The 11475-nt window shown below is 48.1% G+C and overlaps 1 protein-coding gene and 1 long non-coding RNA gene across 4 annotated transcripts in view; one reads left to right on the plus strand and one right to left on the minus strand.

Moving 5' to 3' along the window:
- Angpt4 (angiopoietin 4) overlaps positions 1 to 11475 on the plus strand; it is a 37004-nt gene that overhangs the window by 22706 nt on the left and 2823 nt on the right. The window contains exons 5-8 of the mRNA XM_031372236.1: positions 1953 to 2068; positions 3769 to 3870; positions 6188 to 6354; positions 10737 to 10867. Of these exons, the coding sequence (XP_031228096.1) occupies positions 1953 to 2068; positions 3769 to 3870; positions 6188 to 6354; positions 10737 to 10867 (516 nt within the window). The remainder of the gene's footprint in view (positions 1 to 1952; positions 2069 to 3768; positions 3871 to 6187; positions 6355 to 10736; positions 10868 to 11475) is intronic.
- The window catches only part of LOC116091154, a 30682-nt gene continuing 21579 nt past the window's right edge, over positions 2373 to 11475 (minus strand). For all 3 annotated transcript variants that reach the window (XR_004118957.1, XR_004118958.1, XR_004118956.1), the window contains 3 exons: positions 3974 to 4055; positions 3588 to 3851; positions 2373 to 2715 (listed from right to left, as the gene is read on the minus strand). This is a non-coding gene — a long non-coding RNA (uncharacterized LOC116091154). The remainder of the gene's footprint in view (positions 2716 to 3587; positions 3852 to 3973; positions 4056 to 11475) is intronic.

Consider the following 11475-nt stretch of genomic DNA (forward strand, 5'->3'; position numbering starts at 1 on the left):
TTTAAAAATTCCTAAAAACGTAATTGCCTTTTCTATGTTAAAAACCACCAGCTTGGGCAACTAACACCAGTGGCCTAGCAGTGGGGAATTAAGTAAAAACTTATCAATATCACCCCTTTCTCTGTCCAGGCAGTCAGAAGCCTCTCTAGCTAGGATGGTTAACTCTTTGTGAACCAGAAAGGAAGGACAGGAAAAGAACTAAGATGAGTTATACAGACAGATATGCACAGGAACATATACATTCATACACGGTTACATTTTCATTTACACATTAACACATTCACATTTTTGTTGGGTCCAACCTCCTGTCTCATACACTTCACAAGTATTCATGCACGTTTATGTACATACACAGATACTCACACACATATGTACAGACAGACATATATATTTGGATGGATGGATGGATGGATGGATAGATGGATGGATGGATGGATGGATGGGGCAGAGCCCCCACAACTAAACCATCCAACCAACAATTTTATTTCTTTTTTCTGGCCTTTTTATACCTTCTTAAACAAAAAGTTCTTTAGAAAATTACCTTAGAAATAAAGTGTTACATAAAATGGGAGTTATAGAAGGATGTTAATATTAAGTTCAAAGCCGTATTTCATTTTATATGCTCATTATAAGTTCAAAGCAAGTTTTTACATGGCCTTGCCTGGGGCTTTACCCTTAGACAGTGAATACAAATTTGTCCCAAGCCTATTTTTTTAGTATGATTAGGAAAGCTCATTGTATTCCTTATCATGCAGCCTTTGTTTACTATATGAGGAGGAGGCACAATCTATTCTTGGTTCTAACTTTATTACCTCTTTCTAGCCAAGCAACTAAAACCATCTCTAAAAGCTTTCTTCCTAAAATTGAATCAATTAGGAATTCTATAGAATCATTAATTCATCTAAACAGCATTAATTCATGAAAGTTCATCTTTATGTTGATCTGCAGGAAAACTGATCAATAGGGTGGGCTAGGGCTGGAGAGATGGCTCAGCAGTTAAGAGCATCGACTGCTCTTCTGAAGGACCTGAGTTCAAATCCCAGCAACCACATGGTGGCTCACAACCATCTGTAATGAGATCTGATGCCCTCTTCTGGTTTGTCTGAAGGCAGCTACAGTGTACTTACATGTAATAAATAAATAAATAATTCTTCAAAAGAAATAGGGTGGGCTAATGCCCAGAGATTATTCATATTAATTTAATAATGACAGGAAAGGCATATCAGCTGCAAGAAGCAGTCCTGAGATGAAGTCTCTTTGGGATCTTGCTATCGAGCTCACCCATCACAGACCATGCAAAAACTGTGGGCCACCTCCAGGAAGGCCACCTGCTCGCCTTAGCCTATCCTTGATGGCTCCTGACAGGCATCTTCTGCTCCAACCCACGCCACTCAAGCAAAGCCCTGCAGTCAGGTTCCTCCCAATGGTGTTTGACGCTGCTGACCCTGCAGAAGCCCAGGAAGGAAGTCCTTCCGTCCTCACCCTGTCTGTGCAGTGACCCCTACCCTTACCTCAAGATCAGGTCCCTGTGTACACTAGTAACCCTCCCTTCCCCCCATCTCCTGCACAGAGAGCCATGCCTACCCAGGGATGTGGGCAACATGCTGATTCTTCTAGGCAGACTTCCCCCCACCTGGATGGTCCCAGCCCACCGTCCCCTCCTGAGAGAAGCCTTCATCTTCCCGTCTAACCCCAGGCAGGGTGTGCACTGCCTGGTCTCCTCTCTCTGCCTGCTCACTTCCTGTGCACTTCCTCTCCCCTCCCTCTCTCAGTCTCTCCCTCTCTCCCTTCTTCCCCTTTCTCTTTCCATTCCTCCTTTATTTTGAAACAAGATCTTATGGTCCATGAATTCAAGTTCTTCCTACCTCTGCTACTTAGAGTGTTGGGATTTTGGATGTGCACTGCCATGCCTGCCTGGCCTCCCAGCTGACATTTGCTTTGTCTTGTTGCAGCTTCCTTAAAGACGCCTAAGCCAGTGTTCCAGGACTGTGCAGAGATCAAGCGCTCTGGGGTGAACACCAGCGGCGTCTATGCCATCGATGGGGCCAACATGGCAAAGCCCCTCAAGGTCAGAGTTTTTGAGATATTGCTGAATTGGGGGCTTCCTGATGGTCCTTTGCACCCTGCCCCATCAACACTAGGTTTTATCCACCATCAGAGAGCCCAGAGAAGGAGGGAGCCCTGTTTCTGGAAACTCTCACCAGGCAGGTTTCTAAGGAAAGAATGAGGCAGAAGTTCTCAAAGCCAGCAGTCTACCCTTTGGCACCATCTTCTCCAGAACCAAGCTTCTAGGCAGAAGGAAACTGTTCTATGCTGGTAAAGATGGCAGCCACTTGTGTAAGTGATGGCCCTAGGCACACCTATTCGTCTTGGCAAAGCAGGTTATTTTATTCACACACAGTCCAGGAGAAGCAGGAGTTGGGTGTGTGAAGCTGGTGATGGGCTAATGGGTTCTTAGCTATCCAGGTGTCCGCTGGAAGCTGTGGAAGAGCTGAGAACAGAGTGGGGGCCTGCAGGTTGGATCTAGTCCGGGACCAGAGGGGAAACAGGAGAGCTCTATCTAGCTGGTTCTGCAGGGGGAGTCCTTGGCTTGAAGGCAGCTGCAGGCTTGGGCTTGAGGGCAGCCATGGCTGGGAATGCAGAGAGGCCATCTACAGGAGACTAGATGGCAGCTCTCTAGCTGAAGGCCTTCTCCATGGCTCTCCACTGCAGATCCTAGTGAAAAGAGGCAGACCATGGTTTTAAGTCACTTACTGCCATGGTGGAAAGTGGATGTATAAAACAACACTCCCTTCTCAGGGTGAGCCTGAGGTTAAATACCTTTTGCAGGGAGGAATGTCTGAGAAGGAAAGCTTATTGGCTAAACCCTCCAGGGCTCTAGGTACCTCATTAAAATGGAGATCTGTCTTGAACCTGTGTGACCACAGGTCACATCCTCTACATGTGGAGGGGCTTGGGGCATTGTCCTTACATGACTGATGACCACAAATCTATGGGGGGGGCTGGAGGGCACGGCTAGGTGACAGGAACAGGCAAAGCACCTACCATCCCTTCAGGGTTTCCAAGGCTTCTTGTCTTAGCTCAACAAGGGACCAGACTACCTTTCACAGTCCCACTCACATACTCACAAATACACACACGTATACATTGCACACATTACACCAATACATATACACTCACACACATAAATACACACACACAGCACACACATATACACACACACTCACACACATACACGTCATATACATATATATACACTCACACACACACATACACACATATATTCACACATATACACACACACACACACACTCATACTCATACCACCATAATTTTTTGTCCCAACACAGAGTGCCAAGCAACTGTGCCCTGAAAACTCTCCTAAGCCATGAGCAAAATAAGTCCTTCCTCCCTCAAGTTGTTTCTGTCAGGTGTCTAATGTGAACTTTGACCCTGGATGCACCCCTGCACTAATAACAAATGAGAAGACCTTGCTCGAGTCAGCCCCTACTCTGAAATCCTCACAATAATGTTGGTTTTCAGAGAACTGGAGCAAAGAGTTTGCAGTATGAACATCAGTCACTTACCTCCTTGACCGATGATGACAGTGGGCGGGGAGTGTGTGTCTGCACTTTCCTGATGCCCTTGACCTCGGGTTCACTGTTGCTAGAGGAGGGCAGAGTTCAGCCAAGTTACATTTAGGCTCCCTGAGACTTGGCTTGTGGCCCCTCCAAGAGCTTCCAGGTGTGTTGTTCCACCTCCCCACAGGTGTTCTGTGACATGGAGACTGATGGAGGTGGCTGGACCCTCATCCAGAACCGAGAGGATGGAAGTGTAGATTTCCAGAGGACCTGGGAGGAATACAAAGAGGTAATGTGCTATCCAGGGAGCTCCCAGCCCAGAGCCTGTGCAGGCAGGGGCTGGGATGGAGACGGGAAAGGCCTAGCTCATCCTCGGTGAAAGCAGAGCTCACCTAAATCCAACTGCCCAGGCTTGCTTGCTTTTCCATACCTGGCCCCAAATTGAGCCCCTTTTTGGCATTTTTCACAAGTGTCCTAAGAATGAAATTTGATATTTGTTTTAATATTTAAAAAAATTAACACATGCATGTTAATAATTTTTTTAAAGAACCTAAAGGAGGGACTGGGAAGGTGTCGCAGTAGATGAAATGCTTGCTCGGTGAACACGGAAACCTAAGTTTGATCCCCAGAACCCACATAAGAAGACTGAGAAGGGAGGCATGTATCTGTGGTTTCAGATCTGGGGAGGCAAAGACAGACACACAGATCCCTGGAGCTCAAAGACTAACCAGCCAGTGAGAGATCCTATCTCAAAAACAAAGATGTCACAGCTGAGTAGTGACACCTGGCATTGTCCTCTGGACTGCACACATGAACACACACACATACATATTCACACACACACTCACACACATTCACACACACTCATATACACACTCATACATATTCATAAACTTACACACTCATACACACACTCATACACACTCACACACTCATACATATTCACACTCAAACACACTCATACACACACTCATACACACACACACTCATACACACTCACACACACATAATACAAAGAATGAAAAAAAATTCTCACCATCCCTGATTATATGGTTTGAATTAATTTCTTCATTATTTTTTGGTGTTGTTTGTTTGTTTGTTTGTTTGAGACAGGGTTAGTCTACATAGCACTGATTGTCCTATGTAGATAAGGCTGACCTAGAACTCACAGAGATCCACCTTCCTCTGCCTCCCGAGTACTGGGAATAAAGGCATAAGCCACCAGGCTCTTCAAATTTCCTCATCTTTCTATACATCTGAAACACATTTACAAGACAATTTTCTCTGCTTCCACATTCATCTTCTTCTGGATTTCATGTACTGCAAGTTGACCTCAAACTCTCTTTGTAACAGAAGATGACCTTCAACTTCGGATCCTCCTGCCTCCACCTTCACAGTACTGGGATTATAGGGCTAAACCACCCACTACACTCGGTTTAAGACAGATTCTTGAAAGTGGGACTGCTCCAAAAAAAATGCAAGGATGGCAAGGAGTGGCCCAGCTGCCTTCCAATTTTGTTTTCTGTTAAATTTTGAACTTAGGAATTTTGGCAAGCTGACTTAAAAGCCCTTAAAGTTTTCAAAGTAAAAGAAATAGAAAAAGATTCATGAGGAATCCATGTCCACCAGCCATCCTCTAGAGAGAAGACTTTAACTGTGGCTGGCATTAAGCAGCCAGCAGATCAAGTGGACACTGTGTGCCCCTGTCCTTGGTCCTGAGAGATTGCTCTGCCAAAGGGCATTGGTTTCTTCCCACCCTGGAGACTCTGAGGACTGGTAGCCTTACATTTCTCCATTGCTGAAACCATTTGGCCTCCATTACACCTCTGGAAAACTGTTCTCCGCCTCTCCTGCCTGGCAGCCAGCTCAGCCATTTCCTCCCGACTGAGGCTTAACATGCATGTGGCTGAGCGCACAACTATAAAACAAAGAACTCCGTGAATCTCCCCCAAGACTCACTCATCCGTGTGACTGACATTCACAGCTCAGTACCCAGCTTCCCAGAACCTGGAAAGTCCTCCTGTGCCCCATCCCCCTAGGTGTCTCCCCAAAGGTGGTGGCTATTTCTTTTTATTTTATTATCTGTGTGAGTTTACCCATGCAGTGTATGTATACACACATGTGTTGACGCTTGCGTTCATGCTAGAGGGCCAGCCAGTGGAGGGTGTTGTGTCCTGCTCTGTCTTTCTCTGTCTTACTCCCTTAAGTCAAGCCAGGTTGGTGGCCAGCAAGCCCCAGTGAGTCTCCTCTCGGCTTTAGACATGGGTGTTGGGGATTCTGACTCCGCCCTCATTCCTGCACAGCAATTGCTTCTTCCCCGCTGAGCTATTCCAATTTCGATCACCACAAATGAACTTTTGAGTGTTTCTGACTTTAGAGGAACGTAATTTCAGTTATTTTTAGTGGGATTAAAATTTACAAACACCTTCGCTTTGTTCTCTAGAGGGGAGCTCCTGTCCCAGGCCTGTGCACACTGTTCTTATGAACTTGCTCATTAGCACTGACCTTGGCTAAGTGGCCATGGAGCCTTGGCTGGCCCAGCTTCTCAGCCACAGACACCGCCTCCCTCTTCAGCACACAGTCACCCTTTCCTCTCCTCCCCACAGGGTTTTGGTAATGTGGCTAGAGAGCACTGGCTGGGCAATGAGGCTGTGCACCGCCTCACCAGCAAAACGGCCTACTTGCTACGTGTGGAGCTGCGTGACTGGGAAGGTCGTCAGACCTCCATCCAGTATGAAAACTTCCAGCTGGGCAGCGAGAGGCAGCGGTACAGGTGGGCTTGGGGCCCAGGCTTGTGGGCGGTTTGGGGTCCCAAGGCAAGTGACTGCAGAGTCTGCACCAAGGGTCACTCCCTGGGCGTCTCCTGCTTCCACCATCTGGCCCCCATTTGGGTGCACGTCACGGGATCTGGAGGTGGTCACTTAGCACTCAGCACATCTTGGACACTGGGTGGAGTGGAAAGACTGTCACTGACGCCACCATGCCCAGAACAAGAAGGGATTGTCCAAGGTTAGCCACCCCACTTATAGACAACAGGAGGGGCAGTTAGCTTCTCAGTTTGTCCAGTGCCCTGGGGTGAGATGCAAAAGTCTCCACACAGGGAGAAAAGAGAATCATTCTCAGCACTGTTATTTGTATCCAGCAGTGTGTTGGGCAAGTCACTATGGTCGAGTCATTAAGGATTTCCATCTCTTCCTCTGTCTGGTTTATGGTGTGTGTTTAGGAAAAGAAGCATGCATTTCCCAGGTACTCCTACTGTGCTCTGAGCACTGCTTAATCTTCTCTTTAACCTTGTGAGGCAGACATTCCTATACATGTTTTAGTAATAAGGGGTCCGAGGCACTGAGTCCTTTGTCTAAAGTGACAAGTTAGATGGGTCCTAGATTTGAACTTGGTTCTCTCTGCATCTCCACTCTGCGAAATCACCTCTTTGAGACACTTGCTGGTCTTCAAATTAGCTTTGAACCAAGCCAAAATGAGCTCATGAGCTCGCTCATAGGGATGAAAATGTGACCCCTGACATTCTGACATCTGGCCCCTCTACAGCTGTGGACAACTTCCAGAAGGCTGAGGAGACTCTGGCTTCCTCTAAGGGAACCTCCAAATGTCTGTTGCCTCACAAATTTACTTCTATGGACTTCCCTGGCATTCTGCCCCATCCCTCCCTTTTCTTATTAAATGTTCCTGCGTCCTCCAGCAGAGTGGGCCTACTATCCTCCCTTGTGAGACCCACCCTGATGCTTGAGGTGCAGGAGACAGAGCTGGAGGGAGCATCCCTAGGGCTGAGCTGTGCAAGGCTGAGTGGGAGCCCCAAGCACACCCCTAACCCAGTTCAGAGGGTGCAGGCTCAAGTGTGGGATTCCATCCAAAGCATCTTCAGTGTGCCAGGCAGGTAAATAGTATTGCAATTGCTACCACTGTTGCAACCCTCATGTGGCACTGGGCTTCTCTGTGAGAGCCAGGGTATGGCATCATAAATGAGACAACCTATGGTAAGGAACCTAGCATACAGTGACTGTTGGGTGAATGTTGGAGATCTTTAAATGCTAGATTCAAAGGCAGAACTATACCACCCCAACATCTGTCTAACAGTGTCTACGAGGATTGTGCTCACCCCACAAAGTTATGCTCAGGTCTCAGCCCTCCCTCTGCTCTCGCATGCAAACTGAGTGTACGCCTCTGGCTTTGTCTCTGAACCATGGAGAGCTCCCTGCTACCAGCTCTGCAGACCCTCAAAAAGCAGCACGTATTTAATTGGCTGCAGAGCCTTAATGACGAGCTATTGAAACTTGCCCTGTGCCAGGCAAGTTATGGTCACTAGAGAAAGACTCTGCCTAAAACTGTGTCCTCAAAGCTGCTCATATACCAGCTGGGTAGTAGTTGAGTGAGGGTCAGACATGTTCATAGGCAACCTACTTACCCCAGAGGCAGTAGCTTCCAGGGGCAAGATTCAGGAGTCTAGAGGTCCTGGACAATCAAAGAGGACTCCTGGGAGGGGCAAGGCTTGTGGCAAATGAGTCTTTTTTGGAGGGGAATCCCAGAAAATGAGGTGTTCTCAAAAGTAACAGAGCAGGGCTGGAGAAATAATTCAATCAATAAAGTTCATGCCTTTGGAGCATAAGGACCCAAGTTTAATCCCCAGAACCCAAGATTTTGAAATCAGGCATGGTGGCATGTGCTTATATCCCCCGTGCTGGAGAAGTAGAGACAAGAGGTTCACTGGAGCTCAGTAGGCCAATGAAATACCCTGTCTCAAAAAATACCTGAGGAAGACACCAGAGATTGCTCTCTGAGCTGGCAGTGGTGGCACACACCTTCAATCCCAGCATTTGGGAGGCAGAGGCAGGTAGATTTCTGAGTTCGAGGCCAGCCTGGTCTACAGAGTGAGTTCCAGGACAGCCAGAGCTACACAGAGAAACCCTGTCTCGAAAAACCAAAAGAACCAAAACACACACACACACACACACACAAAGATTACTCTCTGGCCTCCATATGCTCCACATGCACTCACACACACACTCACTCACACACACACACACACACACACACACACACACATTATAAAAATGGCAGAGTTGGCATCCAGCTGGATCATCTATTCCCTGAATGTTCACTAGGGCTCCTGGGGCCATACTGTGTCTACTTATATAGGAAAGGTTTGGAGGGCTAGCTTGGGGTGGAGTGGGAAGGCTGGAAACCACTGGAAGCCCTGGAAACTGCTATGGAGGAGCAGGGGGAAAGGATAACAGCTTGTCCTGGGCCCTATCTCCAGGTCAGCAGCTAAGTGGGAAGATCCACAGAGAAGCCAGAAGCAGGGGTGAGGGGACCAGCAGTGACAGGCAGGGGGCGCTCTTGTTTGTTAGATGTAGCGTCAGGAACCGTCTGAGCACAGATGGGGCACACTTCATACTCTCTCCTAGGGATTCATAAGAGATTCCAGTTCCTGGCTTTCCCAAGGCACATGAGATCACCAGGAGGTTTCCTGGACCCTGAGGTAGAGGTCCCCAGAGAATCATTGACTCCCATTCCGGTTCCCAGAGAAGAGATGAACATTACTGAATCTTTTAATGTCCAGAGGGAGAAACCAGAGCCTATAAGTGGGTGGGCAACCTGTGAGTCACAAAGCTGGAGCCCCTAGCTAGTCACAACTGTACGTGACACTGGTCCCCAGGGCTTGGAGAGCATGCTTAAGGGCACACTTATGTCTTCATGGCTGGTCATGAACACCATTCCTTACCACAGACAGGTAGAGCCTGTGGGTGAGAGGCATGGACTGAGCCAGTCATAGAGTCCTTGGGCCTGCAGGGCTAGCTCCCAGGTCCTGCCTGGCTGTCCCTGCCATCTGCTTCCCTCAATATAGTAATATATAAACATATATATGTATGTGTGTTTATATACTATAATGTATTATAGTATATAAATATATATTATATGTAGTATATGCAGTATAGTTGTACTATATAGTATACTGTATATATAGTATATATACATACCTCTTTTAGTAGCATGGAAGCACATATATAACTATATACTTATATAAGTATATATAGTATATGTACAGCATATTTTTATTATATAGTATACTATATATACTGCATATATATACTTACACTATATAGCATATATTACATATAAGTATATATAGTATAGAAGCCTCTTAGTGACCTGAGCCAGCTCCTGCCTCAGCTGCTGAGGTAAGCTCTCCCTACATTTTCCAGCCAGGCCAACCTGTGCCAAGGACTAAATCCCTAGTCCTGAATGTTCAGGGCTCTCACCAAACCCACCTACCCCCCAACACACTCACTGGATAATGTCACTAAATCACACGGTGAACAAAGTCGCAGTAGGTCTCTTGTCACCATCTGAATAAGCGAAGATGAGTCTCGTTGGAGTAGAGATGCCTTCCCAGTGCCAGGCAGTGATAGACTGGACAAGTTGGGGTTTGAATCCAGGCACTCTGCCCTACCCCAACCCCACAGTCATGACCACCCTGGAGGCTTGGACATATTCATAGAGTGTGGCAAAGAAGCAGAGACCTTCTGTGCCCTCGCTGGGGGTCCCTGAGGATTGATCCATGAGGGCCGGACTGGCTAGGAGGGGATTATGGAAGAAGTGTGGAATAGACCAGCTGTAATGTGGAAGTGGCAGGGCTGGCAGGCGAGGAGCATGTAGCCCTGCCTGTACCAGACCACTCCAGACTGGACACTGGCACTGATGGTGCCTGAGTCTGAGAACCTGAGCACGTTCCTCTGGCTCTTGGCATCCCCTCCCCTCCTCCCCTTGCATAGGAAAAGGTATTATGAAATTTAAATGAAAAAGACTTAACCTTCTCAAGACACTGTAACAATACCTGGCCTGGGCTTTCCCTACATTTCAAGCAGATGCTTGAAAGACTTCTACTTGCTCCCCTACTCTGTGTCTCCTGCTTACAGCTCTCTAGGACCTGAACCCAGCCAGTATAAAAGGCCCAGCAGCAGTGAGCGCTGTGATCCGAGGGTGGCAAGTAAGGAGGGCCACCATGAGGGACGATGACCTGATCAGATCATGGTACATTTCTCATGCAAAGACAACAGGTTGGAAACATTGCCAGAACAGAAGCCCTGGAGGAACCCCAGCCTAACTCTGTACCCCTTTCTTACCCTACCTCACCTCCAGCCTCTCCATGAATGACAGCAGCAGCTCAGCAGGACGCAAGAACAGCCTGGCTCCTCAGGGCACCAGGTTCAGCACCAAAGACATGGACAATGATAACTGCATGTGCAAATGTGCTCAGATGATGTCTGGAGGTGGGTGTGTCCTGTCTGGAGGTGGGAGTGTCCAGATGATGTCTGGAGGTGGGCGTGTCCAGGTGATGTCTGGAGGTGGGCGTGTTCAGGTGATGTCTGGAGGTGGGTGTGTCCAGGTGATGTCTGGAGGTGGGCGTGTCCAGGTGATGTCTGGAGGTGGGCGTGTCCAGGTGATGTCTGGAGGTAGGTGTGTCCAGGTGATGTCTGGAGGTGGGAGTGTCCAGGTGATGTCTGGAGGTGGGAGTGTCCAGGTGATGTCTGGAGGTGGGAGTGTCCAGGTGATGTCTGGAGGTGGGTGTGTCCAGGTGATGTTTGGAGGTGGGTGTGTCCTGTCTGGAGGTGGGTGTGTCCAGATGATGTCTGGAGGTGGGTGTGTTCAGATGATGTCAGGAGGTGGGTGTGTCCAGATGATGTCTGGAGGTGGGTTTGTCCAGATGATGTCTGGAGGTGGGTGTGTCCAGATGATGTCTGGAGGTGGGTGCGTCCAGGTGATGTCTGAAGGTGGGAGTGTCCAGATGATGTCTGGAGGTGGGAGTGTCCAGGTGATGTCTGGAGGTGGGTGTGTCCTGTCTGGAGGTGGGTGTGTCCAGATGATGTCAGGAGGTGGG

The sequence above is a fragment of the Mastomys coucha genome, unplaced genomic scaffold (genome assembly GCF_008632895.1).
Source record: "Mastomys coucha isolate ucsf_1 unplaced genomic scaffold, UCSF_Mcou_1 pScaffold15, whole genome shotgun sequence".
In the NCBI taxonomy this organism is placed as follows: Eukaryota; Metazoa; Chordata; class Mammalia; order Rodentia; family Muridae; genus Mastomys; species Mastomys coucha.